At 48.2% G+C, this 27,302-nt stretch overlaps 1 protein-coding gene across 2 annotated transcripts in view; it reads left to right on the forward strand.

Moving 5' to 3' along the window:
- Window positions 1-27,302, forward strand: part of LOC138758323 (myosin-10-like) — a 130,650-nt gene that overhangs the window by 93,627 nt on the left and 9,721 nt on the right. For both annotated transcript variants that reach the window (XM_069927076.1, XM_069927077.1), the window contains 6 exons: window positions 8,124-8,372; window positions 9,481-9,693; window positions 14,227-14,439; window positions 16,214-16,375; window positions 20,838-20,966; window positions 21,388-21,476. In XM_069927076.1, the coding sequence (XP_069783177.1) occupies window positions 8,124-8,372; window positions 9,481-9,693; window positions 14,227-14,439; window positions 16,214-16,375; window positions 20,838-20,966; window positions 21,388-21,476 (1,055 nt within the window). The remainder of the gene's footprint in view (window positions 1-8,123; window positions 8,373-9,480; window positions 9,694-14,226; window positions 14,440-16,213; window positions 16,376-20,837; window positions 20,967-21,387; window positions 21,477-27,302) is intronic.

A 27,302-nucleotide genomic window follows, 5' to 3' on the forward strand; every position in this document is an offset into this window, starting at 1 on the left:
AAACAAATTCGTCTGCTAATCTAGCCACCTGTTGCCACGCCCCCACGTCTCTCTCATCCAGGTATAATTTAATCTCCTCTGGGACACCATTAATTTCCTCTATCAATATTCATTCTCTCAATCTGTCAAAATCATTGTTTATTCCTTTTTGAGGCACACCACCGGTCAAAACACTGTAAAATTCATGTAAGATTGATTCCATGTTTTCACCAAACTCCTAATTTTTTGCCTATATGCCTCTGGAACTAACTCATAAACTTTCAATACTGCTTGCTTAACAGTATCATAATTTGCCACTTGCTGTGCAGTCAAGCTACAGTATGCAATTTGTGCTTTTCCCCTCAAATACACTTTTGGCCATCTTTTTTTTTTAAATTTTTTATTTTTCACACTATAAATCACATTGATCAAGATACATACATTTTCCTTTACAAATATATACAGTGTTTTCTCCCCCCCCCTCTTCCCCTCCCACCCTCCCTACCTCCCCTCCCATTCATTTAAAGTTCAGAATCTAAGATACATTAAACCCATCAAACAATGTTGTCACTCAATAAAAATAAACAAGAAATTCCACTGAGTCAATTCTTTTCATTTCCTTCTCCTTCTGTCATTTTAGGTGGTAGATGTCTAGGTATCGCATTGCTTGCATTTGCCATCTGAATGGTGATTCTTTCTTAAATTTTGAGAAATCCGCATTATTCATTGGCATTGCTTCACTTTTATTTGCGTTAATCTTGTATCCTGACACTTCTCCATATTCCTTCAATTTCTTATGTAATTCTTTTATTGATATTTTTGGTTCTGTTAAGTATACTATAACATCATCTGCAAATAAACTGATTTTATATTCCTTGTCTTTTATTTTTATCCCTTTTATTTTATTTTCTGTTCTTATCAGTTCTGCTAGTGGTTCTATGGCTAACGCGAACAATAAGGGCAATAGTGGGCATCCCTGCCTTGTTGATCTGCTAAAGTTAAATTGTTTTGATATATATCCATTTACTGTCACTTTCGCCAATGGCCCCTTATATAATGCTTTAATTCAATTAATATATTTCTCTGGTAAGCTGAATTTTTGTAGTACTTTGAATAAATAATTCCATTCTACTCTGTCAAAGGCCTTCTCTGCGTCTAAAGCAACCACTACTGTTGGAGCTTTATTTCCTTCTACTGCATGAATTAAGTTAATAAATTTACAAATATTGTCTGTTGTTCGTCTTTTTTTAATAAATCCAGTTTAGTCTAGATTTACCATTTTAGTTACATAATCTGCTAATCTGTTTGCTAATAGTTTAGCTATTATCTTATAATCTGTGTTAAGTAAAGATATTGGTCTATATGACGCTGGTGCGAGTGGATCTTTCCCTGTCTTTGGTATTACTGTAATTATTGCTGTTTTGCATGAATCTGGTAAGCTTTGTGTTTTATCAATCTGGTTGATTACTTCCAGGAGGGGAGGAATTAATAAATCTTTAAATGTTTTATAGAATTCTATTGGGAATCCATCCTCTTCTGGTGTTTTATTATTCGGTAGTTTTTTTATTATCTCTTGTATTTCTACTTTTTCAAATGGTTCTGTTAATTTATTTTGTTCCTCTGTTTGTAATTTTGGTAGTTCAATTTTAGTTAAAAATTCATCTATTTTGTCTTCTTTCCCTTCGTTTTCAGTTTGGTATAATTGTTCGTAGAATTCTCTGAAGTTTTCATTAATCTCCGTTGGATTATATGTGATTTGTTTGTCTTTTTTTCTTGATGCCAATACCATTCTCTTAGTTTGTTCTGTCTTAAGCTGCCATGCTAGAATTTTGTGCGTTTTTTCTCCTAGTTCATATTTTGTCTTCATTATGTTCTTCTCCACCTTATATGTTTGTAGTGTTTCATATTTTATTTTTTTATCTGCCAATTCTCTTCTTTTAGTTGTGTCTTCCTTCATTGCTAATTCTTTTTCTATATTTGCTATTTCCCTTTCCAACTGCTCTGTTTCCTGATTGTAGTCCTTTTTCATCTTGGTTACATAACTTATTATTTGCCCTCTGATGAATGCTTTCATTGCATCCCATAGTATAAACTTTCACTGATTCCGTATTTATTTCAAAGTACATTTTAATTTGTCATTCAATTAATTCTCTAAAATCCTGCCTTTTAAGTAGCATGGAGTTTAATCTCCATCTATACATTCTTGGAGGGATGTCCTCTAACTCTATTATCAATATCAGGGGTGAGTGGTCCGATAATATTCTAACTTTATATTCTGTTTTCCTAACTCTGTCTGCATGCGAGCTGATAACAGGAATAGGTCTATTCTTGAGTATGTTTTATGTCTACCCGAATAATATGAATATTCCTTTTCCTTTGGGTGTTGTTTCCTCCATATATCCAAAACTTGCATTTCTTGCATCGATTTAATTATAAATTTGGTTACTTTGTTCTTTCTGTTAATTTTTTTCCCAGTTTTATCTATGTTTGAATCCAAATTAAGGTTGAAATCCCCTCCTATTATGTTCCCTTGCTTGTCTGCTATCTTCAAAAAAATATTTTGCATAAATTTTTGATCTTCTACGTTAGATGAATATACATTGAGTAAATTCCAAAACTCTGAATATATCTGGCATTTTATCATTACATATCTCCCTGCTGGATCTATTATTTCCTCTTCTATTTTAATTGGTACATTTTTACTGATTAATATAGCTACTCCTCTAGCTTTTGAATTATATGACGCTGCTGTTACATGTCCTATCCAATCTCTCTTTAATATCTTGTGCTCCACTTCAGTTAAGTGTGTTTCTTGCACGAATGCTATATCAATTTTTTCTTTTTTTCAGTAAATTTAGCAGTTTCTTCCTTTTGATTTGGTTATGTATTCTGTTAATATTTAAAGTCATATAGTTCAACATAGCCATTTCATACTTTGTTTACCTTTCCTTTCCGTTTCTCTATCATCACCTTTCCTTCTTATCCATTTCTGCTTTCTTTTTTTGAACACTTTATAAGACAACATTTCTAAAACATCAAACATTCCCCTTGTTCTCCTATCTAAAATTTCTTTAACCCCACTATCCCCTCCCCTTCCTGAGTTGCCCTTTATCCCTTGTTGGGCAACCACATCTCCCCTCTCCATTTGGATTTGCGAATTCACTCGCAAGCGTCAACTGATTTCGCAGTGACCGTATCTCCTCCCCACCCAGCCCCCCAGAAAAGATTTTAATTTTCATATAGAACAAAGGTCACTCTCTTAATTCCCTCCTTACTTCCTCTCTTCCCTTTCTTTCCCTTATTAATTCTTATCTATACTCTATATATTTTCTTTTAAATACACATACACATATGTACACATATATATATACATACACACACACATATATATATGTATATAAACATATACCCATATACACACATACATATAGTTCGTGGTCATTTTTGCTCTCGTTACATGTCTTCATCTCTCTGTCTGTTTTGTAGTTGTTCTGCAAATTTTCGTGCTTCCTCCGGATCCGAGAATAGTCTGTTTTGCTGCCCTGGAATAACTATTTTAAGTACCGCTGGGTACTTTAGCATAAATTTATATCCTTTTTTCCATAGGATCGCTTTTGCTGTATTAAACTCCTTCCTCTTCTTCAGGAGTTCAAAACTTATATCTGGATAGAAAAAATTTTTTTGACCTTTGTATTCCAGTGGCTTTTTGTCTTCTCTTATTTTCTTCATTGCTTTCTCCAATATATTTTCTCTTGTTGTATATCTTGCTAAAATTTCTGTTGTATATTTTACTAAAATGGATCTTGGTTTTTGTTGTGGTTGTGGTTTAGGGGCTAATGTTCTGTGTGCCCTTTCTATTTCCATTTCTTCCTGTAATTCTGGTCTTCCTAGGACCCTGGGGATCCAATCTTTTATAAATTCTCTCATATTCTCGCCTTCTTCATCTTCCTTAAGGCCCACTATCTTTATATTATTTCTTCTATTATAATTTTCCATTATATCTGTCTTCTGAGCTAACAGCTCTTGTGTCTCTTTAACTTTTTTATTAGATTCTTCTAATTTCTTTTTTAAGTCATCTACTTCCATTTCTACGGCTGTTTCTCGTTCTTCCACCTTGTCCACTCTTTTTCCCGTATCTGACATGACCATCTCTAATCTATTCATTTGTTCTTCTGTACTTTTTATTCTCCTTTTTATTTCACTAAATTCTTGTGATTGCCATTCTTTTATTGATTCCATGTATTCTTTAAAAAAAATATACCTATTGTCTTGCCATTCCCTTCATCTTCCATTTCTCTGTGTTCTTCTTCTTCTTCCTCTGGGTTGGTCATCTGTTGTTTCTTTGATTTCCTTTTACTCTCTTCTTTCTTGCTCTCGTTATTTTCTGTGTTTTCCTCTTGTTGTTGTGCTGTGGCTGTCATTCTCAGCTGTGGAGATCGACTCCTCAGCTGGTCCCCACTCCTGTCAGTGTTTTTTTTTGTCATGCGCGGTTGCGCACTTTTGCTTGGATCCGTGAGCCATTTTTGTAGTCCCGAGCTCGGGACTTCGACTGACCTGAGGGAGCAGGCTTCTCTCTCCACAGCGGGCCTCCTCGGACAGGTAAGGCCTTCACCTTCTTCTTCCGATGTCTTTTCTTCTTCTCTTTTTCCCGTTGCTTTCGACTTTTCTTTCTTCGTTGCCATTTTCTTCCCATCCTTACTTTCACTTTATTTTAATTTTCGTGTTTGTGCCTTTGCGTTTTCTCTGTTTTTTTAAAAATTTTTCCAGAGAGGGCTGGAGTTCCCCGACCGGCCACTACTCCATCACGTGACTCCTCTTTTTGGCCATCTTGAGTTCTCAGCAAAAAGCTGAAAATTGATATCTATCTCCCTCATCAAAAGGAGGCACTAGATTTACCTCTCGACCAGGCAAAATCCTCTCCCCAGGAGTTGCAGCCTCAGAACTCTTACTTTTTTCTATCTCCACCCTTAAGTTCTCTAAATTGAAACTGTCTGTCCCTTTCAATTTCCATGTTCCGTCTTTAAGCCTCCTCTAACTCATTTATCCTCTGGTTTTCAGCCTCCACCACTCTCCTTTTTTCTCTTTCTTCTTCTATCCTCAATTTCTCCAATTCCAATTGCAATTCAAAAGATCTATTCTCTGGAAAATTTTCTAAGTCTTCCTCAACAAATTTTCCTTCACTTATATAATATTTCACTATTATCCTCTGTATTTGTATTTTTCTCATCCAATATTTAACCAGCAATTTTCAGTGCCTTAGAAATAGCCGGCTCTGCAGCTCTACAGGTGATGGTTATTACAAGAATGTATCAACTTCCATTGCTGCTCTTTTTCCAGGCATCAGCTTTAAGTTAGCTTGCAAAAATTCCAGACACAATATCTTGCAAAACAAAATCCAATCTATTAATAAATCATCAAATTGTTATGTTCAAATCCTAAACGACAAGACCCCATAAAATGTTACGGAGTCCAGAGGACCCAAAAAACCAGCAGGAATAGATATGCACCACAACACAGGGTTACTTAAACAAAAGTAGTTTTTAATTATAACTGAACAAGAAAACAGAATTAAACTCTAACTTATTACTTAACCTATCTAACTACTTAATTCCCCCTCTAATACTATGCGCGGGTGTGGGTAATGTATATTTAACATTAGAAAAGTTCTTTGGATCACAGTCCAATCTCACGGGTTGCAGGCAATTCTTGTACTGTGCACAGAAGTTAGCCTTAACAAAGTTCACCAGGCTTTGGTGCTTAACAGGCAAATGGTTACCACTCAGGAGGGTTCTTGCTGGTTTTCAGAAAGAGATTCCTTTTCCAGGACATCTGCAACTGATTCCTTCTCAATTAGTCTTGCTGACGAAACTTTCCCCCTTCAGGGTTCTCTTTCTTTTAGGTCACCTTTCAGGCTGCCAATCTCCTCCTTTGACCAGGCAGCCTTCCAAAGTTTGCCAGCTTGTCCTTCTGGAACTGATTTCTGTGTCTCTCTGTTTCACACCCTCCCTCTCTGAGGGCAAAACTCTTCTCCCCTGTCTGCAAAGATCACATACTCTCCCAGGCAAGCTGCTGCCTCCTGTAAAAAGCATTCTACAAAAGTCCTGCAAATATTCTGTGTTTTAAAATGTGTGTGTGCAAGCTGCTCTAACATTTCCTCCCAAACCACTTCTAAATACTCTGTCACAACCATAAGATCTCAACTCCTGCACTCAATACATTGATTTATGAAGGCCAATATGCCAAAAGCTCTCTTTACAACTCTATCCACCTATGACGCCACTTTCAGGGAATTACTTTCACCTCACACTTACCCGGATTGAACTGCATCTGCCACTTTTCCGTACAACTCTGCATCCTGTCTATATCCATTTGTAACCTACGGCAACCTTCAGCTCCATCCACAATTCCTCCAATTTTCATATCATCTGCAAACTGGTTTAATTTTGCAGTCAGAGAATTTATAAAAATTATTTAATTTGCTGTCACCCTGCCTGGATCAACCCTCAAAATGAATGTTCTATTTCTCCAGTTTCTCAGAGGGGAGTGGTATAGATCAGTTTTTAATCGGGGCGCTCTGATCCCCAGGAATTAACTTCACATTTTTGAAAGGATGTGCTGACATTGGAGAGGGTTCAGAGGAGGTTCACAAGGACGTTTCCGGGAAGGAAAGGGTGATCATATGAGGAGCGTTTGACAGCTCTTGGCCTGTGTTTGCTGGAATTTAGGAGAATGAGGGGGAATCTCAATGAAACATTTTGAACATTAAAAGATGTGGACAGAGTCGATGTAGAAAGGTTGATTCCCAGAGAGTTTGGGACAAAGAAGCACAATTTCTGGATTGAGGGGCGGCCGCTTTAGAACAGCGATGTGGAGGAATTTCTTCTGCCAGAGGGCAGAGAATCTGTGGAATTTGTAGCTATGGACTGTTTTGGAGGCTGAGTCATTGGGTGTATTTAAGGCAGAGATGAATAGGTTCTTGATTAGTTGGGCATCAGAGGTTGTGGGGAGAAGGCTGGGCAGTGGGGCAGAATGAGAAAATGGCTGGGCAGACTCAATGGGCTGAATGGCCAACTTTGGTTCATACATCTTGAGAGCTCACTGACCTGCCAGGTCAGCCTCTCCTCTCTCTCACCCCTCTCTCTCTCACCCCTCTCTCCCCCTCCCTCTCTCTCCCCCCCTCTCTCTCTCCCACCTCTCTCTCTCTCCCCCTCTCTCACCCCCACTCACCCCTCTCTCTCACCCCCTCTTTCTCACCCCCACTCACCTCCCTCTCTCACCCCTCTCTCTCTCTCTCTCAATTAACCCCTCTCTCTCACTCTCACCCCTTCATTTTATCCCCTCTCACACCCTCTCTCTCACTCCTCTTTCTCACCTCCCTCTCTCTCACCCCTCTCTCTCATCTCCCTCTCTCTCACCCCTCTTTCTCACCTCCCTCTCTCTCACCCCTCTCTCTCATCTCCCTCTCTCTCACCCCTTCCTTTCATCCCATCTCTCACCCCTCTCTCTCACACATCTCTCACCCCCCCTCTCTCACCCCCCACTCTCTCCCTCCTCTCTCTCTCTCTCTCCCACCCCCTCTCCCACCCCCTCTCCCAAACCCTCTCTCTCACCCCCTCTTGCACCCCTCTCTCTCTCATCCCCTCTCTCACACCCTCCCTTAACCCTTTCTATTACACTCTTTCATCCCTCTCTCTCCCCCTCTCTCCCCCTCTCTCCCCCTCTCTCCCCCTCTCTCACCCTTCTCTCACACTCTTCTCTCACTCCCCTCTCTCACCCCCCACTCTCCCTCTCTCTCACCCCCCTCTGTCACCCTCTCTCTCACCCCTTTCTCTCTCACCCTCTTTCTCTCACATCCCCTCTCTCACCCCCTCCCTTAACCCTTTCTATTACACTCTTTCACCCCTCTCTCTCACCCCCTCCCTCACCCCTCTCTTACCTTCTCTCACCTCCCTCTCTCACCCCTTCTCCCCCTCTCTATCCCTATCTCAAACCCTCTCTAACCCTCTCTCTCAACCCTCTATCCCTCTCTCCCACCCCCTCCCTCCCCTCAATCCCCCACCTCTCTCCCTCACCACCTAACCCCTACCTCTCTCCCCCTAACACTCTATCTCCCCTCCACCTTTTCTCTCTCCTCCCACCCCAAGCTGTCAGAGACAAGGAAGCAGCTGGAGGAGCGGAGTGGAAAGCTGCAAGTGGAGGAGGAGGAGAGGAAGAGGCTGCAGAGGGATGTGGAGGGTCTAACCCAGCAGCTGGAGGAGCGATCCGGTGCCTGCTCCCGGCTAGAGAGAGGCAATGCCAGCCTGCAGCACGAGCTGGATGATGTGGCACATGCCGTGGATGTTCAGAGGCAGCTGGTGGCGGGGCTGGAGAGGAAACAGAAGCGGTTCGACCAGGTATGGGTATGTCTGCATCTCTCCCTCAGTCCTGGCCCCGGGGAGGGTGGGCCTGGATTATGGGCCTAGGTCCTGGAGTATATACATCTCCCCCCTGACAATGTGGCTGCCTCAGTGCCGGCCCTGGGGAGAGTGGGCCTGGATTATGGGCCCCAGTCCTGGGTTATATACATCCCCCCCCGACAATGTGGCTCCCTCAGTCCCGGCCCCAGGGAGGAGGGGCCTGGATTATGGGCCCCAGTCCCAGAGTATATACATATCCCCCCCAACAGTGCGGCTCCCTCAGTCCCGGCCCCATAAGACAGTGCGGCTGCCTCAGTCCCGGCCCCGGGGAGGGTGGGCCTGGATTATGGGCCTAGGTCCTGGAGTATATACATCTCCCCCCTGACAATGTGGCTCCCTCAGTGCCGGCCCTGGGGAGAGTGGGCCTGGATTATGGGCCCCAGTCCTGGGTTATATACATCCCCCCCGACAATGTGGCTCCCTCAGTCCCGGCCCCAGGGAGGAGGGGCCTGGATTATGGGCCCCAGTCCCAGAGTATATACATATCCCCCCCAACAGTGCGGCTCCCTCAGTCCCGGCCCCATAAGACAGTGCGGCTGCCTCAGTCCCGTCCCCGGGGAGGGTGGGCCTGGATTATGGGCCGTCCCAGAGTATATACATCTCCACCTGACATTGCTGCTCCCTCAGTCCCAGCCCCAGGGAGTGTGGGTTTGGATTATGAGCCCTGGTCCCAGGGTATATACATCTCTCCCTGACAGTGCGGCTCCCTCAGTCCCAGCCCTGGGGAGGGTGGGCCTGGATTATGGGCTCCCGTCCCAGAATATATACATCTCCCTTCGACTGTGCAGTTCCCTCAGTCCTGGCCCCAGGGAGTGTGGGCCTGGATTATGGTCCCGGAGTATATACATCTTCCCCGGACAGTGTGGCTCCCTCAGTCCCAGCCACAGGGAGGGTGGGCCTGGATTATGGGCCCCTGACCTGAAGTATACACATCTCCCCCTGACAGTGTGTCTCCCTCAGTCCCATCCCTGGGGAGGGTGGGCCTGGATTATGGGCCTTGGATTTAGAATGTTTACACTTCCCGTTCCTTCTATCCCAATGGCAGCTTCTGGCGGATGAGAAGACTATGTCCGCATGCCTTTCAGAGGAGCGGGATCGTGCTGGGATGGAGTGCCGGGAGACAGAAACGAGGGCACTATCGCTCCGCCGGGACCTCGATGAGGCACTGGAGAATCAGGCAGAGGCAGATCGAGAAAGCACGCAACTCCGCGCAGACCTGGATGGTCTAATGAGTTCCAAGGACGACGTGGGCAAAAATGTAAGTCAGGAGAGAGGGGGAGAGTGGAAGGAAGAGAGAGGGTAAGTGGAAGGGAGAGAGAGGGTGAAATGGGGAGGAAATGGGTCGAGAGTCACTGCTGCAGTCAGAGGTTCCTACCTGCTTCAAAAGGGCATCAGTCATCCCGGTGCCCGAGAAGAGTAGTGTGAGCTGCCTCAACATCGACCACCCAGCAGCACTAACTTCTACTGTGATTAAATGCTTCAAGAGGCTGGTCGAGGCCAGAATAAACACGTTCCTGAGCCAAGGTCTGGACCCGCTGCAATTCGCCTATTGACACAATCGCTCCACGGCAGATGCAGAATTACTGGCTCTCCACTCAGCTCCGGATCACCTTGAAAACAGCAACTCAAACAGCTGCTCTTCATCGACTACAGCTCGGCCTTCAACACCATTATTCCCTCAGTGCTGGTCAACAAGCTCCAAACCCTGGGCCTCTGTACCCACCTCTGCAACTGGATCCTTGACTTCCTCATTGGAGACCAGTCAGTATGAATTGGAAACAACGTCTCCTCCTTACTGACGACCAACACAGATGCCCCCCAAGGCTCTGTGCTTACCCCACTGCTCTACTTGTTATACACCCACGACTGTGCGGCCGGGTACAATTCCAATGCCATCTACAAGTTTGCCGATGACACCTCGGTCATTGGCAGAATCACAGACGGCGACAAGGAAGGGTACAGGAGGGAGGTGGATGAACAACAACCTTCCTCAATGTCAGCAAAACCAAGGAGATGATTGTGGACGTCAGGAGGGAGTCGGGGAACACGACCCAGTCCTCATTGAGGGGTCAGTAGTGGAGAGGGTCACGAACATCAAATTCCTGGTGGTCACCATCTCTGAGGATCTGTCCTGAAGCCTCCATGTCCATTTGATGCAGGGATTTGTATTTGTACCACCTGTGCCTGGCATTAGTGTCATGCTGTCCCGACACAGGTCTGAGCAGCACCGCTCGTGGATTGTTGTCTGATTCCCACCTTTCCCTCGACCTGTTTGAGCCTGGCTTCGGGCCCTCACTTTGGAATAGGAGATGCATTAAGATCACAAGAAAAAGGAACAGAAGCAGGCCATTTAGCCCATCGAGTCTGCTCCGTGAAACCTCCCTGAGCTAAACTGTTCTCACTTCTAGTTCCAAGCTCCAGCCTTGTCCCCATATCTCTTGATACCCTGACTAATTAGATACCTATCAATTTCCCCTTTAAATTCCCCCAATGACCCGGCCTCCACAGCTGCATGTAGCAACAAATTCCATAGATCCATGACCCTCTGGCTAAAGAAATTTCTCCTCATCTTTGCTGTAAATTAGTACTTGTTAATTCTAAGACTGTGGCCTCTTGTCCTGGATTCACCCAACAGGGAAACATCTTATTTACATCTACTCCGTCCAACCATTCATTATTCGAAATGTTTCTATGAGATCCCCTCTCATTCTTCTATATTCTAATGAATAGAGTCCAAGAGCCGCTAAGCATTCCTCATATTCTCATTCCTGGAATCATTCTGGTAAACCTCCTCTGTACCTTCACCAACCTTGCTCTATCCTTTCTAAGATATGGGGCCCTAAACCTGCACACAGTTCTCCAAATGAGGTCTCACCAGTTTCCCATAGAATCTCATCAACCCCTCTTTATACTTGTACACTATCCCCTTTGAAAGGAATGCCAACGTAGCATTCGCCTTCTTTACCACCGATCCAACCTGGCGGTCAACTTTCAGGGTATCCTGCACGGGAACCCACAATGCATGACTGTACATTTCTCAACATTATATCTCAGCTGCCATTTCTTCGCCCATTCTCCTAAGCTGTCCAAGTCTCACTGCAACCTTTCGATTTCTTCTACACTACGTACTCTACCACCTATCTTCGTGTCGTCTGCGAAGTTTGCTACGAAACCATTTGCTCCATAATCTAAATCATCGATGTACATTGTAGAAAGTAGCCCCAACACCGACCCCTGTGAACACCACAAGTAACTGCCACCAACCAGAACAGGATCCCTTTATTTCACCCTTTGCTTCCTGCCTATCAACCAACACCACGCACCCCCCAAATCTAATATCTTCCCTCTAATTTCCGGCTCTCATCTCATTAAACAGTCTCTTATGCGGCACCTTATCGAAGGCCTTTTGAAAATCCAAATACACGACATCCACAGCCTCTCCCTTGTGCACCCTACTTGAGATTTCCTCATATATCATAGAGATGAACTCGCACGTAATCCCCTTTTGAATTAGAATCTCCACCTCACTACACATGGGCAGGGTCGAGATAGTACCAACTTGTCTCTCAAAAAAGGTCTTAGTTGCAGATAGCATAAGAATCACATTTATTCCCTAACTGCTGGAATGACACGAGCTCCTCTCGCTTGTAACGATTCCCAATACAACTGTTCCAGGAGATTCCAGCCACCTTACCATTCCACAGGAACTTTCTGACACATCCGTTGAGCTTCTTAAGTAAGCCCTGGGGCAATGGTAATAGATATTGCAGCCTTGGCGTCACCTTCATTTTAATGCAATTAACTCTTCCCACCAAAGTTTATGGGCAGAGTTCTCCACCTACCAAGGTCCTCCTCAATCTTCCGGTGCAAAGTGAGTTTGTATAAACAATAACAACATTCCCCTTGATAATCATCCATTGACCCCCCACCCCCCCTTCCCCGTATTTATATTTAATCACGGGATGGATGGTGGCAGGGTTTTTGCGTAGTCCATTCATTGTCTCCCGAGGGTCTGTTTGAAAAAATCTTTTTCTTCCCCTCCCTCTCCCCGCCCTTATTACCTTCAAGGTTGCTGGGTGAACTCAATCCCTTTTTGTCTAAGATTTGCTTTAACGAGGTCGAATTCTCTCCTGCACCTTAATAGAAATGCACAGGTAAAGGAAGATTTTCGCTCCTCCATGTTCTGCCATGCTCCCACTTTCCTTCACTCCCATTGCCGAAAATTCGCTCTCTGTCCGGGTAGCGAAGGAATCTGACCAGGACGGAGCGGGATCATTGATCTGAACCCGGGTGAGGGTGGAGGGGGGAGACCAGTGGGCTCTTTCTATTTCCAATTCGTCCCCAATTTTATCCCTCCCCAGCACATCTAGGATCCATTTTTTAAAGAACCCCACCAGGTCTCTCCCCTGCATACCCTCCTTCACCCCCACAATCTGGATGTTATTCCTCCCACTAATTCTCCAACGTGTCCATCTTTTCCCATATCCTCTCCCTTTCCCTACCCACCCACATCTATTTCATTCTCCCTTTTCCTCTGCCCTCTCAATTCTTTCCTCTGTTTCTGCACCCTTTCTGTCAAGTTATTTAGTCTCTTCCCCCCTCCCCCTCCACTGTCCTGCCAGCAGTAGCCCCTTTTCCACTGGCACCCTGTCCCAGGAATTAACTGGGAATACACTGGTTCAGGGTCCAGTGGAAAAGGAATGTCTGTGTCAAATGACGGCATTTCACACCAGGGATTGACAACCTCGACCCCTACTTGAATCCCTGGCACTGGCCGACACTGGCGGGTTGGTAAAAACCAGATGGAAAAGGGACAGCAGAAAATCACCTGTTTCCAGTTGCATCACTGCCTGGTACGGAGTCGCCAACTCTCAGGGCAAGAATGAATTCCAGAGGGTCGTTCACTCGGCCTGTGACATCATGGGCACCAGACTTCACTCCATTGAGGACATCGACATGAGGCAGGGTCTTCAAAATGCAGCCTCTATCATCAAAGATCCCCACCATCCCCAGGCCAGGCTCTCTTCACTCTGCTACCATCAGGGGAAAAGGTCCAGGAGCCTGAAGACGAGCACAAGGACAGCTTCTTCCTCGCTGCTATCAGATTCTGGAATGATCCATGAACCACTGATACTGCCTGACTTTTTGAGCACTATTTTTATTTTTGAAATATATTTAATATAAACACGCACTGTGGTGCCACAAAACAACAATAAATTTGGATTCTGTTGGAGGGGGGAAGAGCGGGAATGGGGTGGAGGGTTGGGGATGCTCCTTCGTCTGTCACTCGCCAGCCTCACTCATCTGTCTCCTCTCCTCCCCTCACACTCCACCCCCGACCTCTCCCCCTCTTCCTTCATCTTTTCCCCTGTCCCATCCTGACTCCCTTCTCTTCCCTGTCCTGTCCTCCCTTGTTCGCCTTCTCACTCCCCCTGTCTATACCCCGTCTCTCTATCCCCTTTCCCTCCCCCTTCTTTGGCCTCCTCTCTCCACCCCTCTCTCTTCCCATCTCACTCTCCCCCTCCCCCTCTTACTTACCCCTCATTCTCCCACTTCTTTCTATCCCCCCTTCTCTCTCCCCTCTTCACCCCTCTCTCTCTCCCCACCTCTCTCTCCCTTCTCCCTCTCTCTCTCTATCTCCCTCTCTCTCTCTCCACCCTTCTCTCACAATCTTTTTCTCTCCCTCCCTCTCTCACACTCTCTCTCTCCCCCCTCCCCTTTCTAAATTCTCCCCCACCCATCCTGCCCTGTTCCCTGATCTTTCTCCTGGGTCTGGGGGGGGAGGGGGCAGGTCCATGAGCTGGAGAAGGCCAGGCGTATGCTGGATCAGCAGGTCGGGAGCCTGCGGCAGCATCTGGAGGAGCTGGAAGAGGAGGTTCAGGTGGCCCAGGACGCCCGGCTTAGGCTGGAGGTGACCATTCAGGCCTCTCGAGCCCAGTTCCAACGTGAGGTGCAGAGCCGGGAGCATCAGGGAGAGGAGGAGTGCAGAGCCCTGAACAGACAGGTGAGGTGGACAGGTGATGGGGTCAGACATCTCTGGGTGAGGTGGTTGGGGAACAATGTGTGTCACCTGGGGAGAGAGGTGATGGAATGGGGATAATTGACCCAGGGGTGGAGGGCAGAAACCTGGATAGGAGACGGACACCCTGGGAGGGCACGGAGATATAGGACTGATAATACTTCTCCACACCCATGGGTAGGGAAGCTGGTAGATGGGGATGGACACTCCAAGGAGGGGGAAGGTGAGGTGGACGGACACTCCCAGGGAGGGGTCTGCGATAGGGGACGGACACACCAGGGAGTGGATGGGGATAGGGGACAGACATTCACCCCTCCACCCTCACAGGTATGGCAGATGGGGATAGGGGATGGACATCCCGCGGAGGGACATTGATAGCAGTCAAAAACCCTGGGGAGGGGATGGGGATATGGGCTGGACACACCTCTCCACCCCACAGCATAGGAACTGGGGAATGGGGGACAGATACACCAGAGAGGGGATGGGAATAGTGGATGGACACCCCTAGGAGGGGACAACAATAGGGGACGGACATTCATTCCTAAACTCCCATAGGTATGAAAGCTGGGGGATGAGGATAGGGGACAAACATCCCTCCACCCAATAGGTACAAGGTAGGGGATGGGGATTTGGAATAGGGAACAGACAGCCCAGTATGGGGATAGGGGACGGACCCTCTGAGGATGGGATCGGGATAGGGGATGGACACACCCCTCCACCCCACAGGTACTGGAGCTGGGGAACGGAAATAGGGCTTGGGCACTCACCCCACCACCACGGGTACTGGAGTTGGGGAACAAAAACAAGGGACGGACACTCACCCCTCCACCCCATGGGTACTGGAGCTGGTGGACGGAGATGAATGGACACTCACCCCTCCACACCACAGATACTGGAGCTGGGGGACGAAGATAGGGAATGAACACTCACCCCTCCACCCCACAGGTACTGGAGCTGGGGGATGGAAATAGGGAAAGGACACTCACCCGTCCACCCCTCAGGTACTGGAGCAGGGAGACGGGGATAGGGGACGGGCACACTCCTCTACCCCACAGGTACTGGAGCTGGGGGATACGAATAGAGGATGGACACTCCTACCCCACATGTACTGGAGCTGGGTGACGGGGATAGGGGACGGACACTTACCCCTCCACCCCACAGCACTGGAGCTGGGGGATGGGGATAGGGGATGGACATTCAACCCTCTACCCCACAGGTATTGGAACTGGGGGATGGGGATAGGGGATGGACACTCAACCCTCTACCCCACAGGTACTGGAGCTGGGGGACGGGGCTAGGGGATGGACACTCAACCCTCTACCCCACAGGTACTGGAACTGGGTGACGGGGATAGGGGACGGACACTTACCCCTCCACCCCACAGTACTGGAGCTGGGGGACGGGGATAGGGGATGGACATTCAACCCTCTACCCCACAGGTACTGGAAATGGGGGACAGGAATAGAGGATGGACATTCAACCCTCTACCCCACAGGTATTGGAGCTGGGGGATGGGGATAGGGAATGGACACTCAGCCTTCCATCCCACAGGTACTGGAGCTGGGGATAGGGGACGGACACACCCCCTTCTCCCCACAGTACTGGAGCTGGGGGACACGATAGGGGATGGACACCCTGGAGAAGGGACGGGAATAGAGGTCGGACACTCACCCCTCCACCCCATAGTACTGGAGTTGGGGAATGGGATAGGGGACGGGGATGGGGATTGGCGACAGACACTTACCCCTCCACCTCACAGGTACAGGAGCGGACCCTGGAGCTGGCAGATGAGAGGACACAGGGAGACACGGCGATGGGCGCCCGCGGGAAACTGCAGGCTGAGATCAGGGAGCTCGAAGGCCTGGTGCAGGCAGCCGGGAAGGAGCGGAGAGTGGCCCACAGGCAGGTCCGGCTGCTGCAGGTGGGTGACCTGCTCCCCTCCCTCCATCTTCCCTGTCCCTCCTTCCCCCTCCATCCCCCTCTCTGTCCACTCCCGCATTCCCTAGCCCTTCTGTCCCCTCCACCCTCCCCACTGTTCCTCCTGCACCTCCCCTCCCTCCCTCAGTTCCCCCTCCATCCTCCACCTCCCTTCTCTGCTCCATTTCCCTCCCTCCATCCCCTTCCCCTGTTCTCCCTCCGCCCTCTCCTCCCTTTGTCCTCTGTTCCCACTCTCCATCCATCCTCCACCTCCTCCCTCCTCTCAGTACCCCTTACTTCCCCCCCCCCACTCCACCCTCTCTCCATCCCCCTTCTCCCTCCTTTCTTCACTCGTCTCCTTCCCCTCTCATTCCCACATTGGTCCCTGCAGAAAGGTCCACCCTAATCTCCAACCTTCCACCCCCTCCATCATTAAATTTCCCCCCCTCTCCTCCTTTCCTTCCCTCCCCTCCTTTCCCTCCCTCCATCTTATTTCCCTCTATCCCTTCCTTGCATCCCTCAATGAATCCCACCCTCCCTCCTTTCCCCTCTTGCTCCCTCCCTACTTTCTCTCTATTCCATCCCTGTCTTCCCTTCTCCCACCTTGCATCCCTCCTTTCCCTCTCACCCCCTCTCTCCCTCCATTCTCCTTTCCCTCCCTCCCTCCTCCTGTCTCCTTTCCCCCTCCCTCTATCCCTTTCCCCTCCTTTCCCTCCCTCTCTCACCATCCCTTCCTCATTCTTTTCCTTCCCTCCTCCTCTCCTTTCCCTCTCCATCCCTTTTTCCTCTCCTTTCCTTCCCTCCATCAATCCATCCCTTCCTCTCTCCTTTCTCTCCCTCTCTCCATCCCTTCTCCCTCTCTCCTTTCCTTCCCTTCCCACCCCCCACAGAGAGTTGAGGCCCATGGGTTCAGACAAGAAACTGTCCTCAGTTGCCAGCTCCCTCCCCCCCACCAATCCGATCTGCCCCACCTCCCATCTGGATCCCAGCGACGCCTGCCTGCACCCTAACCCGATCTCTCTCCTTGTTTCCCCCGAGACCGTGGAAGAGGGGAAAACCAGAGATTCGGTGAGAGGATTTGGAGACCTTCAGCCCTCCTGTGGCCCTCCCCCACCTCAGTCCAGACCGTCTCACTGCCCTACCCTGGAGAAACTTGAACACTTGGCCTCCCTGCTTCCCTGGGCACAGAGACCCCAGAGGACATTGTCCCCTGCAGCTGGGGACACAGGTAGATGGGAAGCTCAGGAAGGTGCTGAGCCACAGATTGGGGTGCCTTATGACAAACCGCACAGGATGAGAACATGGAACATTGCAGCACAGTATGGGCCCTTTGCCCCTCGATGTAGTACTGGCCCATACATAGCCACCCAAAAAAATCAGAACCCTCTCAACTTCATAACACTATTATTCTCTCATCCCAGTGCTCGCCGGCGGGTTCCGTCAGCAGCCGCAGCTGCTGGTTCTCCTGGCTGGATGCCACAGTTGTGTCTTTACAGCACTGGCATGGACGACCTTGAGCTCTCCTTCCGGTATCCAGTAGAGCAGCTGGTGAGGTGTACGGTGGTCGTCCATTCTGATGACGTATCCCACCCACCGCATCTGGGCCAGGGGTGAGGTGCTCATTTTTAATGGGCCACAAAAAGGGCGACAGGGAGGTGTCCAGACTTACCCCATGAGGAGCCCGGACCTGCCCCCTGAGGTGCCCGGACCTGCCCCCTGAGGTGCCAGGACCTGCCCCGTGAGGAACCCAAAGCCTCCCCATGAGGTGCCCAGACTTGCCCTATGAGGTGCCCGGACCTGCCCCGTGAGGTGCCCAGACCTGCCCCCTGAGGTGCCCGGACCTGCCCCGTGAGGTGCCTGGAGCGTAGCTCAGGTTAAGCCCCAGCTCCACTCTATCCCTGATCTGGACTCTGACAATCTGGCACTTGGTGTTGAAGGACTTCACACAGCCAAGACCTCCAGGTCAGAGACACAGTCTCACCAACAAATGCCAAGGATGGAACAGAGGGCCTGCATCTGGAATTTCTCCAACCGTTTGATGTGAGTCCAGGCCTCACATCCATATCAGAGAGAAGGGATGGCCACAGCTTTGTGGAGATGTTGATTGAGCACTCCAGTCCGCAGCCTCCCCAGAGCCTGGCTGATCCTGGAGTCCATTTCTTTGTGCAGAGACCCATCGCTGGAGGTGATGTTCCTCGGGGCTTTGAAGCTGTTGACCTTTGTCAGCTGGGTGTCGTGAACAGTGATTTTTGATTGTATGGCCCAGACTGATGGAAAAGTTCAGTCGCATTCAGGTAGATTGTCAGTCTAAAGAGCACAGCAGCGTCTGAGAACTTGTCCACCATTAACTGTCAATCCTTGACTTTCTGCACCAAGGACACACGGTCATCAGCAAAAAGGGGTTCTTCAATGTCTGTGTCGAGGCTCTTCGTCCGTGCATTCAAGTGGTGAAGGTCAAAGAGAGAGCCGTCCGGTCGATACCTGATGTCCACATCCTTGGACAGCAAATGACAACATGCAAGTGAAGAACAGATTGAACAAGACTGGGGCTCGTACACAGCCCTGCTTCACCCATTAGAAATGGCAAATTCCAACATGGAGCAGCTGAATCAGCTTTACACATTTCCTTGGGCCTTCGTAACGTCTCAGGATGATCCAGTCTCCCTGTTGACAGTGCAAATGTCTTTGTTAGGTCCATGAAAACAGGCTTGTTCTGCTCGAGGCACTCCTTTGGAACTTAACTCATGGCAAATAAGAGGTTCACTGTACTTCACTCTGGCTGAAAGCCACACTGTGCTTCCGGGAGATTCCTTTCCCAGACAATGACCAGTCTGTTCAGGAGGATGAGGTGAAAATCCTGCCTGCAATGGACAGCAATGAGATTCCCCTGTAGTTTCTGCAGTTTGATTTGCTTCCCTTATTTTTATAGAGAGCCACAATGGAGCATTGCGGAAGTTGTCAGGAACCTCCTTTGTGATCCAGATGTACTCCAGGATGTCCTGGAACATCAGTAATGCGCTTGGGCTTAGAGCTTTGTAGATCTTGGCAGGAAGACCATTCTGCACTGTTGCTTTTATTTGAATTCATCTGCGAGATTGGTTTATCGATCTCATCAGTACAGGGCAACAGGTCTTTGTCATCCAGGACTGGCTGCTGAGGGGATGTGCTGTAATTCATCAGGATCAACTATGGGCGGCCTATTAGCTAAGCGTCTCTTAAATGTGCCCAATGTTCCAGCCTCCACCACCACCCCTGGCCAGGCATTCCAGGCCCCCACAACTCTCTATAAAAAATCTTAACTCTGACGTCTCCTTAAACTTCCCTCCCTTCACTTTGTACAGACGTCCTTTGCTGTTGGCTGATCCTGCCCTGGGAAACAGGCGCTGGCCGTCCACCCTGTCTCTGCCTCTCATAATCTTGCAGACCTCGATCAAGTCTCCTCTCATCTTTCTACTCTCCAAAGAGAAAAGTCCCAGCTCTGCCAACCTTGTTTCCCAATCCAGGCACCGTCCTGGTCCATCTCCTCTGCCCCCTCTCCTCAGCTTCCCCATCCTTCCTGTAATGAGGTGACCAGAACTGAAAACAATATGCCAAGTGTGGTGTCACCAAAGATTGGTAGAGTTGTAACATGATCTCTCTGCTCATGAACTCAATCCCATGACTAATGAAACCCAACATCCCTGTGCAGCGACCTTGAGGAATGTATGGATTTGGACCCCAAGGTTCCTCTGTTCATCCACAATCTTAATTAACTGACCATTAAACCTTTCCTCATCCACCAGGTTTGTCCTTCCAAAATGCATCACCTCACACTTATCCGGACTGAACTCCATCTACCACTTCTCCGCCCAACTCTGCATCCTGTCGATATCCTGTCACCTTCGACAACCTTCAGCTCCATCCACACCTCCTCCAACCTTCAGCTCCATCCACACCTCCTCCAACCTTCAGCTCCATCCACACCTCCTACAACCTTCAGCTCCATCCACACCTCCTCCAACCTTCAGCTCCATCCATACCTCCTCCAACCTTCGTGTCACCTGCAAACTTACTGACCCATCCTTTGACCTTTTCATCCAGGTACTTTATAAAAATCCCAAAGAGCCGGAGTCCCAGAACAGATCCCTGCGACCCCTCCACTAGTCACCCACCTCCAGGCAGAAAACGTTCCGTCTACGACAACTCTCAAATACACCTGAATACTTTCTAGTGTCAAAAAAATGTTTTTTTTACTCTTCCCCTCCCCCCTCTCTCCACCTCCCCATCCCCTCTTTCTCCCCCTCTCCCTCTCTCCGATTCCCTCTCTCCCATTTTCCCCCTTCTCTCTCACCTCTCTCTCGTCCCCCTCCTGTCTCTCTCCCATCTACCCCCACTCTTCCCTCACTCTCCCCCCTGCATCCCCCTCTTTTCTCTCTTTCTCTCTCTCTCTCTCTCTCCCCCCCCCTACCCCCACCCCCCCCCACCAGGTGCAGATGAGGGAGCTGCAGAGGGAGCTGGACGAGATGAGGACATCCCGTGAAGACATTTCCCTCCAGTCCTGGGAGACGGAGAAGAGGCTGCAGGGCCTGGAGACCGAGCTGGTGCAGATACGGGAGGTAATGTCTCCCCTATTCCCCCTCAACCCACAGCTCTTCTTTATACCCCCATCCTCTCCCGTACCCCCTCTCCTCACATCAGTTCCCACTCTCGCCCTCCCGCCACCTTTCCCCTCTACTCCCCCACAATGGCCTGGTCCCCTCCCCCACCCCCTCTCTCCTCCACACCAAGGAAAGAGGGAGCCTCATCAGTGAAGAGGGAGGTGCCCTAAGGCAGAAGGAGTCTCACCAGTGCTGGAGGGAGCCTCCCTGGTGCAGAGAGAGCCTCATCAGTGCAGAGGGAGCTGCCCTAGGGCAGAGGGAGCCTCCCCAGTGCCAAAGGAAGCCTCCCTAGTGCAATGAATCCTCCTGGTGCAGACGGAGCCCCCTGATGTACGAGGGACCCCTATGTGTTTAACCCCCTCCCTCTCCACACCTCCAGGTCCTGGTGTCCTCAGAAATCACTCGACGACAGGCAATTCAGGACCGCGATGAGCTTGCCGACAAAATCGGGAGCAGCGCCTCCAGCAAGTGAGTCCCCCCCTCCCCAAGATCCCGTTCCCCCCAAGATCCTGTTCCTCCCCCCGAGATCCCATTCCACCCTCCCTGAGATCGCATTTTTCCCTCCCTGAGATCCTGTCCCCCCCCTCCCTGAGATCCATTCCCCCTCCTTGAGATCCATTCCCCCTCCCTGAGATCCATTTTCCCTCCCTGAGATCCGTCCCCCCTCCCTGAGATCGCATTTTTCCCTCCCTGAGATCCCGTCTCCCCCTCCCTGAAATCCGTCCCCCCTCCCTGAGATTGCATTTTTCCCTCCCTGAGATCCCATCCCCCCTCCCTGAGATCCCATTTCCCCCCTCCCTCAGATTCTTTTTCCCCCCTCCTTGATATCCCGTCCCCCCCTCCCTGAGATCACATTTTTACCTCTCTGGAGATCCCATTCCCACCCTCGCTGAGATCCCATCCTCCCTTCCCTGTGATCCTGTTTCCCCCTCCCTGAGATCCTGTTCCCCCCTCCCTGAGATCCAATTTCCCCCTCTGAAATCCCATCCCCCTTCCTTGAGATCCCATTTCCCCCCTCCCTGAGACCCCGTTTCCCCTCCCCAAGATCCAGTCCCCCTCTCCCTGAAATCCCAATCCCCCCCTCGTTCACATCCACCCCTCCCTGAAATCCGTCCCCTCCGAGATAAGCCCCCCTCCTTCTCTCTCCCCCACCCCCTCTCTCCTCCCCCACTCTCCTCCCCCACCTCTCTCCTCCCCCCCCCCTCTCTCCACCTCCTTCCCTCTCTGCCCTCCCTTTCTCTCAGCCCTTCCCTTCTCTCCCCCTTGCACTCACCAATGTCTTGGCCCTTTTCTAGAATGTGAAGGTAAAGATGGGGATTCTCTTCCCCGACATCGCTGACCCAACCATCATAAATAGTCCATGAGCGGCTCCAAGGTGCTCGTGTCAGAGCTCCACCTCACTCCACAAATGTCCAGCCACTACATGCGCCTGGCTAGGGGACTGTTCACTAAACAGTTTGTGTCAGGCACAACATTGAGAGCACAAAATTCCCCAGGCAAACCACTGCATTTCATTCCCAGGTCGTCGTCTCTCCCTAACATCTTGCAGATGAACATAATATGCCAGTACATTAGACATTATTTAGAGAAGGAGTCACTTGATGGAGTAGTGGCCGGTAGGGGAACTCCAGTCGTCTCCAGAAAAGTAAAAAAAAGATAGAGAAGATTAAAATCTTTTCTGGGGGGGGGGGGGGGGGGCTGGGTGGGGGAAAATAACAGTCACTGCGAAATCAGTTGACGCTTGCGAGCGGATTCGCAAATCCAAATGGAGAGGGGAGATGTGGTTGCCCGACAAGGAACAAAGGGCAACTCAGAAAGGGGAGGGACTATTGGGGTTAAAGGAATTTTATATATGAAAAAAGTGGAAATATTTTATGTTTTAGAAATGTTGTCTTATAAAGTGTTCAAAACAAGAAAGCAGAAATTGATAAGAAGGAAAGGTGATGATGAGGAAACGGAAATGAAAAATAAACAAAGTATGAATTGACTATGTTGAACTATATGACTTTAAATATTAATGGAATACATAACCAAATCAAAAGGAAGAAACTGCTAAATTTACTGAAAAAATAAAAAATTGATATAGCATTTGTGCAAGAAACACATTTAACTGAATTGGAGCACAAGAAATTAAAGAGAGATTGGATAGGACATGTAACAGCAGCGTCGTATAATTCAAAAGCAAGAGGAGTAGCAATATTAATTAGTAAAGATGTACCAATTAAAATAGAAGAGGAAATAATAGATCCAGCAGGGAGATATGTAATGATAAAATGTCAGATATATTCAGAGTTTTGGAATCTACTCAATGTATATTCACCTAACGAAGAAGATCAAAAGTTTATGCAAGATATTTTTTTGAAGATAGCAGATACGCAAGGGAACATATTAATAGGAGGGGATTTCAACCTTAATTTGGATTCAAATATGGATAAAACTGGGAAAAAAATTAACAGAAAGAACAAAGTAACCAAATTTATAATTAAATCGATGCAAGAAATGCAACTTTTGGATATATGGAGGAAACAACACCCAAAGGAAAAGGAATCTTCATATTATTCGGGTAGACATAAAACATACTCAAGAAAAGTGTTGTTTCCTCCATATATCCAAAAGTTGCACGAAAACCAACAAGGTCGGGTCAGATACAGCAATGAGCTCTCTGAACCCTTCTCCATTAACAATGGCGTGAAGCAAGGCTGCGTTCTCGCACCAACCCTCTTTTCAATCTTCTTCAGCATGATGCTGAACCAAGCAATGAAAGACCTCAACAATGAAGACGCTGTTTACATCCGGTACTGCACGGATGGCAGTCTCTTCAATCTGAGGCGCCTGCAAGCTCACACCAAGACACAAGAGCAACTTGTCCGTGAACTACTCTTTGCAGACGATGCCGCTTTAGTTGCCCATTCAGAGCCAGCTCTTCAGCGCTTGACGTCCTGTTTTGTGGAAACTGCCAAAATGTTTGGCCTGGAAGTCAGCCTAAAGAAAACTGAGGTCCTCCATCAGCCAGCTCCCCACCATGACTACCAGCCCACCCCACATCTCCATCGGGCACACAAAACTCAAAACGGTCAACCAGTTAACCTATCTCGGCTGCACCATTTCATCAGATGCAAGGATCGACAACAAGATAGACAACAGACTCGCCAAGGCAAATAGCGCCTTTGGAAGACTACACAAAAGAGTCTGGAAAAACAACCAACTGAAAAACCTCACAAAGATAAGCGTACACAGAGCCGTTGTCATACCCACACTCCTGTTCGGCTCCGAATCATGGGTCCTCTACCGGCATCACCTACGGCTCCTAGAATGCTTCCACCAGCGTTGTCTCCGCTCCATCCTCAACATTCATTGGAGCGATATATATATATTTATATACCCATATACACACATACATATAGTTCGTGGTCATTTTTACTCTCATTACATGTCTTCATCTCTCTGTCTGTTTTGTAGTTGTTCTGCAAATTTTCGTGCTTCCTCTGGATCCGAGAATAGTCTGTTTTGTTGCCCTGGAATAACTATTTTAAGTACCGCTGGGTACTTTAACATAAATTTATATCCTTTTTTCCATAAGATCGTTTTTGCTGTATTGAACTCCTTCCTCTTCTTCAGGAGTTCAAAACTTATGTCTGGATAAAAAAAAAAAATTTTGACCTTTGTATTCCAGTGGCTTTTTGTCTTCTCTTATTTTCTTCATTGCTTTCTCCAATATATTTTCTCTTGTTGTATATCTTAAAAATTTTACTAAACTGGATCTTGGTTTTTGCTGTGGTTGTGGTTTCGGGGCTAATGTTCTATGTGCCCTCTCTATTTCCATTTCTTCCTGTAATTCTGGTCTTCCTAGGACCCTGGGTATCTTTATATTATTTCTTCTATTATAGTTTTCCATTATATCTATCTTCTGAGCTAACAGCTCATGTGCCTCTTTAACTTTTTTATTAGATTCTTCTAATTTCTCTTTTAAGTCCTTTACTTCCATTTCTACGATTATTTCTCGTTCTTCCACATTATCCACTCTTTTTCCTATCTCTGATATGACCATTTCTATTTTATTCATTTTTTCTTCTGCACTCTTAATTCTTCTTTTTATCTCATTAAATTCTTGTAATTGCCATTCTTTCACTGATTCCATATATTCTTTAAATAAAAGATATATCCATTGTCCTGCCTTTCTCTTCTTCTTCCATTTCTCTATGTTCTTCTTCTTCTTCCTCTGGGTTGGCCATCTGTTGTTTCCTTGTTTTCTTTTTGCTCTCTTCTTTCTTGTTGTCGTTATTGTCTGTGTTCTGCTCCTGTTGCTGTGTTGCAGCTGTCACTCTCAGCTGTGGAGATCGACTCCGCAGCTGTTCCCCCCTCCCGTCTGTGTTTTTTTTCATGCGCGGTTGCGCACTTTTACTCGGCTCCGCGAGCCATTTTAGTAGTCCCGAGCTCGGGACTTCCACTGACCTTAGGGAGCGGGCTTCTCTCTCCACAGCGGGCCTCCTCGGACAGGTAAGGCCTTCACCTTCTTCTTCCGACGTTCTTTCATCTTCTCTTCTTCCCGTTGTTTTCGACTTTTCTCTCTTCGCTGCCATTTTCTTCTCACCTTTATTTTTATTTTGTTTTAATTTTTACTCTTGTATCTTTGTGTTTTGTGCGTTTTTTTTTTCAACTTTTCCGGAGAGGGCTGGAATTCCCTGACCGGCCACTACTCCATCACGTGACTCCCAAGGCTTTTGACGGGTTTAATGTATCTTATAGATTGAACTTTAAATAAATGGGGAAGGGAGGGAGGGAGGGAGGGAAGGGAGGGGAGGAAAAAGGGGGAGAAAACAACACTATTTATTTAAGAAGAAAAATGTCTGTATGTATCTTGGTCAATATGATTTATAGTGTGAAAAATAAAAAATTTTTAAAAAAAGACATAATTTAGAGAACCACGAAATAGTTGTAATCAGGGTGACCACCCACCGTCGCACCTTCAGGGCTCCCTCGTCCTCCATCTCCCGTCCGCGGCGGGTGAGCATCACGAAGCCCACGCTGATCATTCCACAGCCGGTCAGCAGGAGCCCCCGCTACTGCCAGCTCAGCACTATCGTCCACGTAGCAGCTCTTGGAATGGAGCCAGCCCTGCAGGCCATGGCCAAATGCCGGGGCTTTAGGCCCCCACCGTCGGAAGAGGGAGAAGCCATAGTGATAGACGCCGAGGGGCAGCCAGACGCAGTGAAATCCTTTAAAGCAAAGGTGCCCAGAAGCAAGCGGAGAAAAGCAATGTCAGGCAAAGGGTCGACTGGTCCCGCTGACCAGCTGTGGAATGATCGGTGTGGGCTTCATGATGCTGACCTGCCGAGGCTGGGAGATGGATAAGGACAAGGGAGCGGAACAACAGGTTCAGGGCCCTGAAGGGGCAGCGGTGGGTGGTCACACTGACGAAAACTCTTTTCACTAATGTTAAATCCATTTATTGGAGGGAAGGTTTTGAGCTGAACACCTTCGTCACTGTCAACACAGACAGATCAATGGTCGACCTCTTTACCCATAATCCAACACACAGCTGGAACCTCTGCGTTTACTCGAGCAGTTCCAGCAGTGGGGGGATTATGGGCAATAAAAAAAGCCATTCCTCGCTGTGTTTTTATTGTGGGCGGCACCACTGCAACTGTTGCCCCGTCTGCAGTGGCTCCGGAGTATGCACTGAGGTGTCGCTCCACATAATGACACCACTGGAGCAGCCTTTTAGGACTCCTCTATAAAGAGATAGGTTAAAAATTTCTTCACCAATGGAGCGGCCTCAAAGTTGAGGTCCTGCATAAAAATACCGACTCTCTCTGCCCCTCCCTCTGCACCCTCCCTCTTCCCTCCCTCTCTCACTCCTCCCTCTCTTCCCCATCTCTCCTCCCTCTCCCCTTGCTCTCTCTCTCTCTCTCCCCCTCCCTCCCTCTCTCCTTGCTCTCTCCACTTCCCTCTTTCTTCCCCATCTCTCGTCCCTCTCTCTCCATCTCCCTCTCTCTCTCTCCCCTTCCCCCTCTTCTCCCTCCATTCCTCCTCTCTCTCTCCCCATACAACCATAGACCCCCCCCCCAGAACATTTCAGCACAAAATCAGGCCCTTTAGCCTTCCATGCCTGTTTCTGCCGAGTCCTGGGAACCTGCACCCAGTCCACAGCTCCACACCCTCTCATCATGAACCTGTCCGAATTCTTCTGAAAGGTGAAAGTTAAGGCTGCGTTCACCACTTTCAGTCATTCACCCTTCCAGCGCTCTCTGCATGAAAATGTTCATTCAAAACCTTGTCTCTTTCACTCTCTCT

This window comes from Narcine bancroftii, chromosome 3 (genome assembly GCF_036971445.1).
Source record: "Narcine bancroftii isolate sNarBan1 chromosome 3, sNarBan1.hap1, whole genome shotgun sequence".
Taxonomy (NCBI): Eukaryota; Metazoa; Chordata; class Chondrichthyes; order Torpediniformes; family Narcinidae; genus Narcine; species Narcine bancroftii.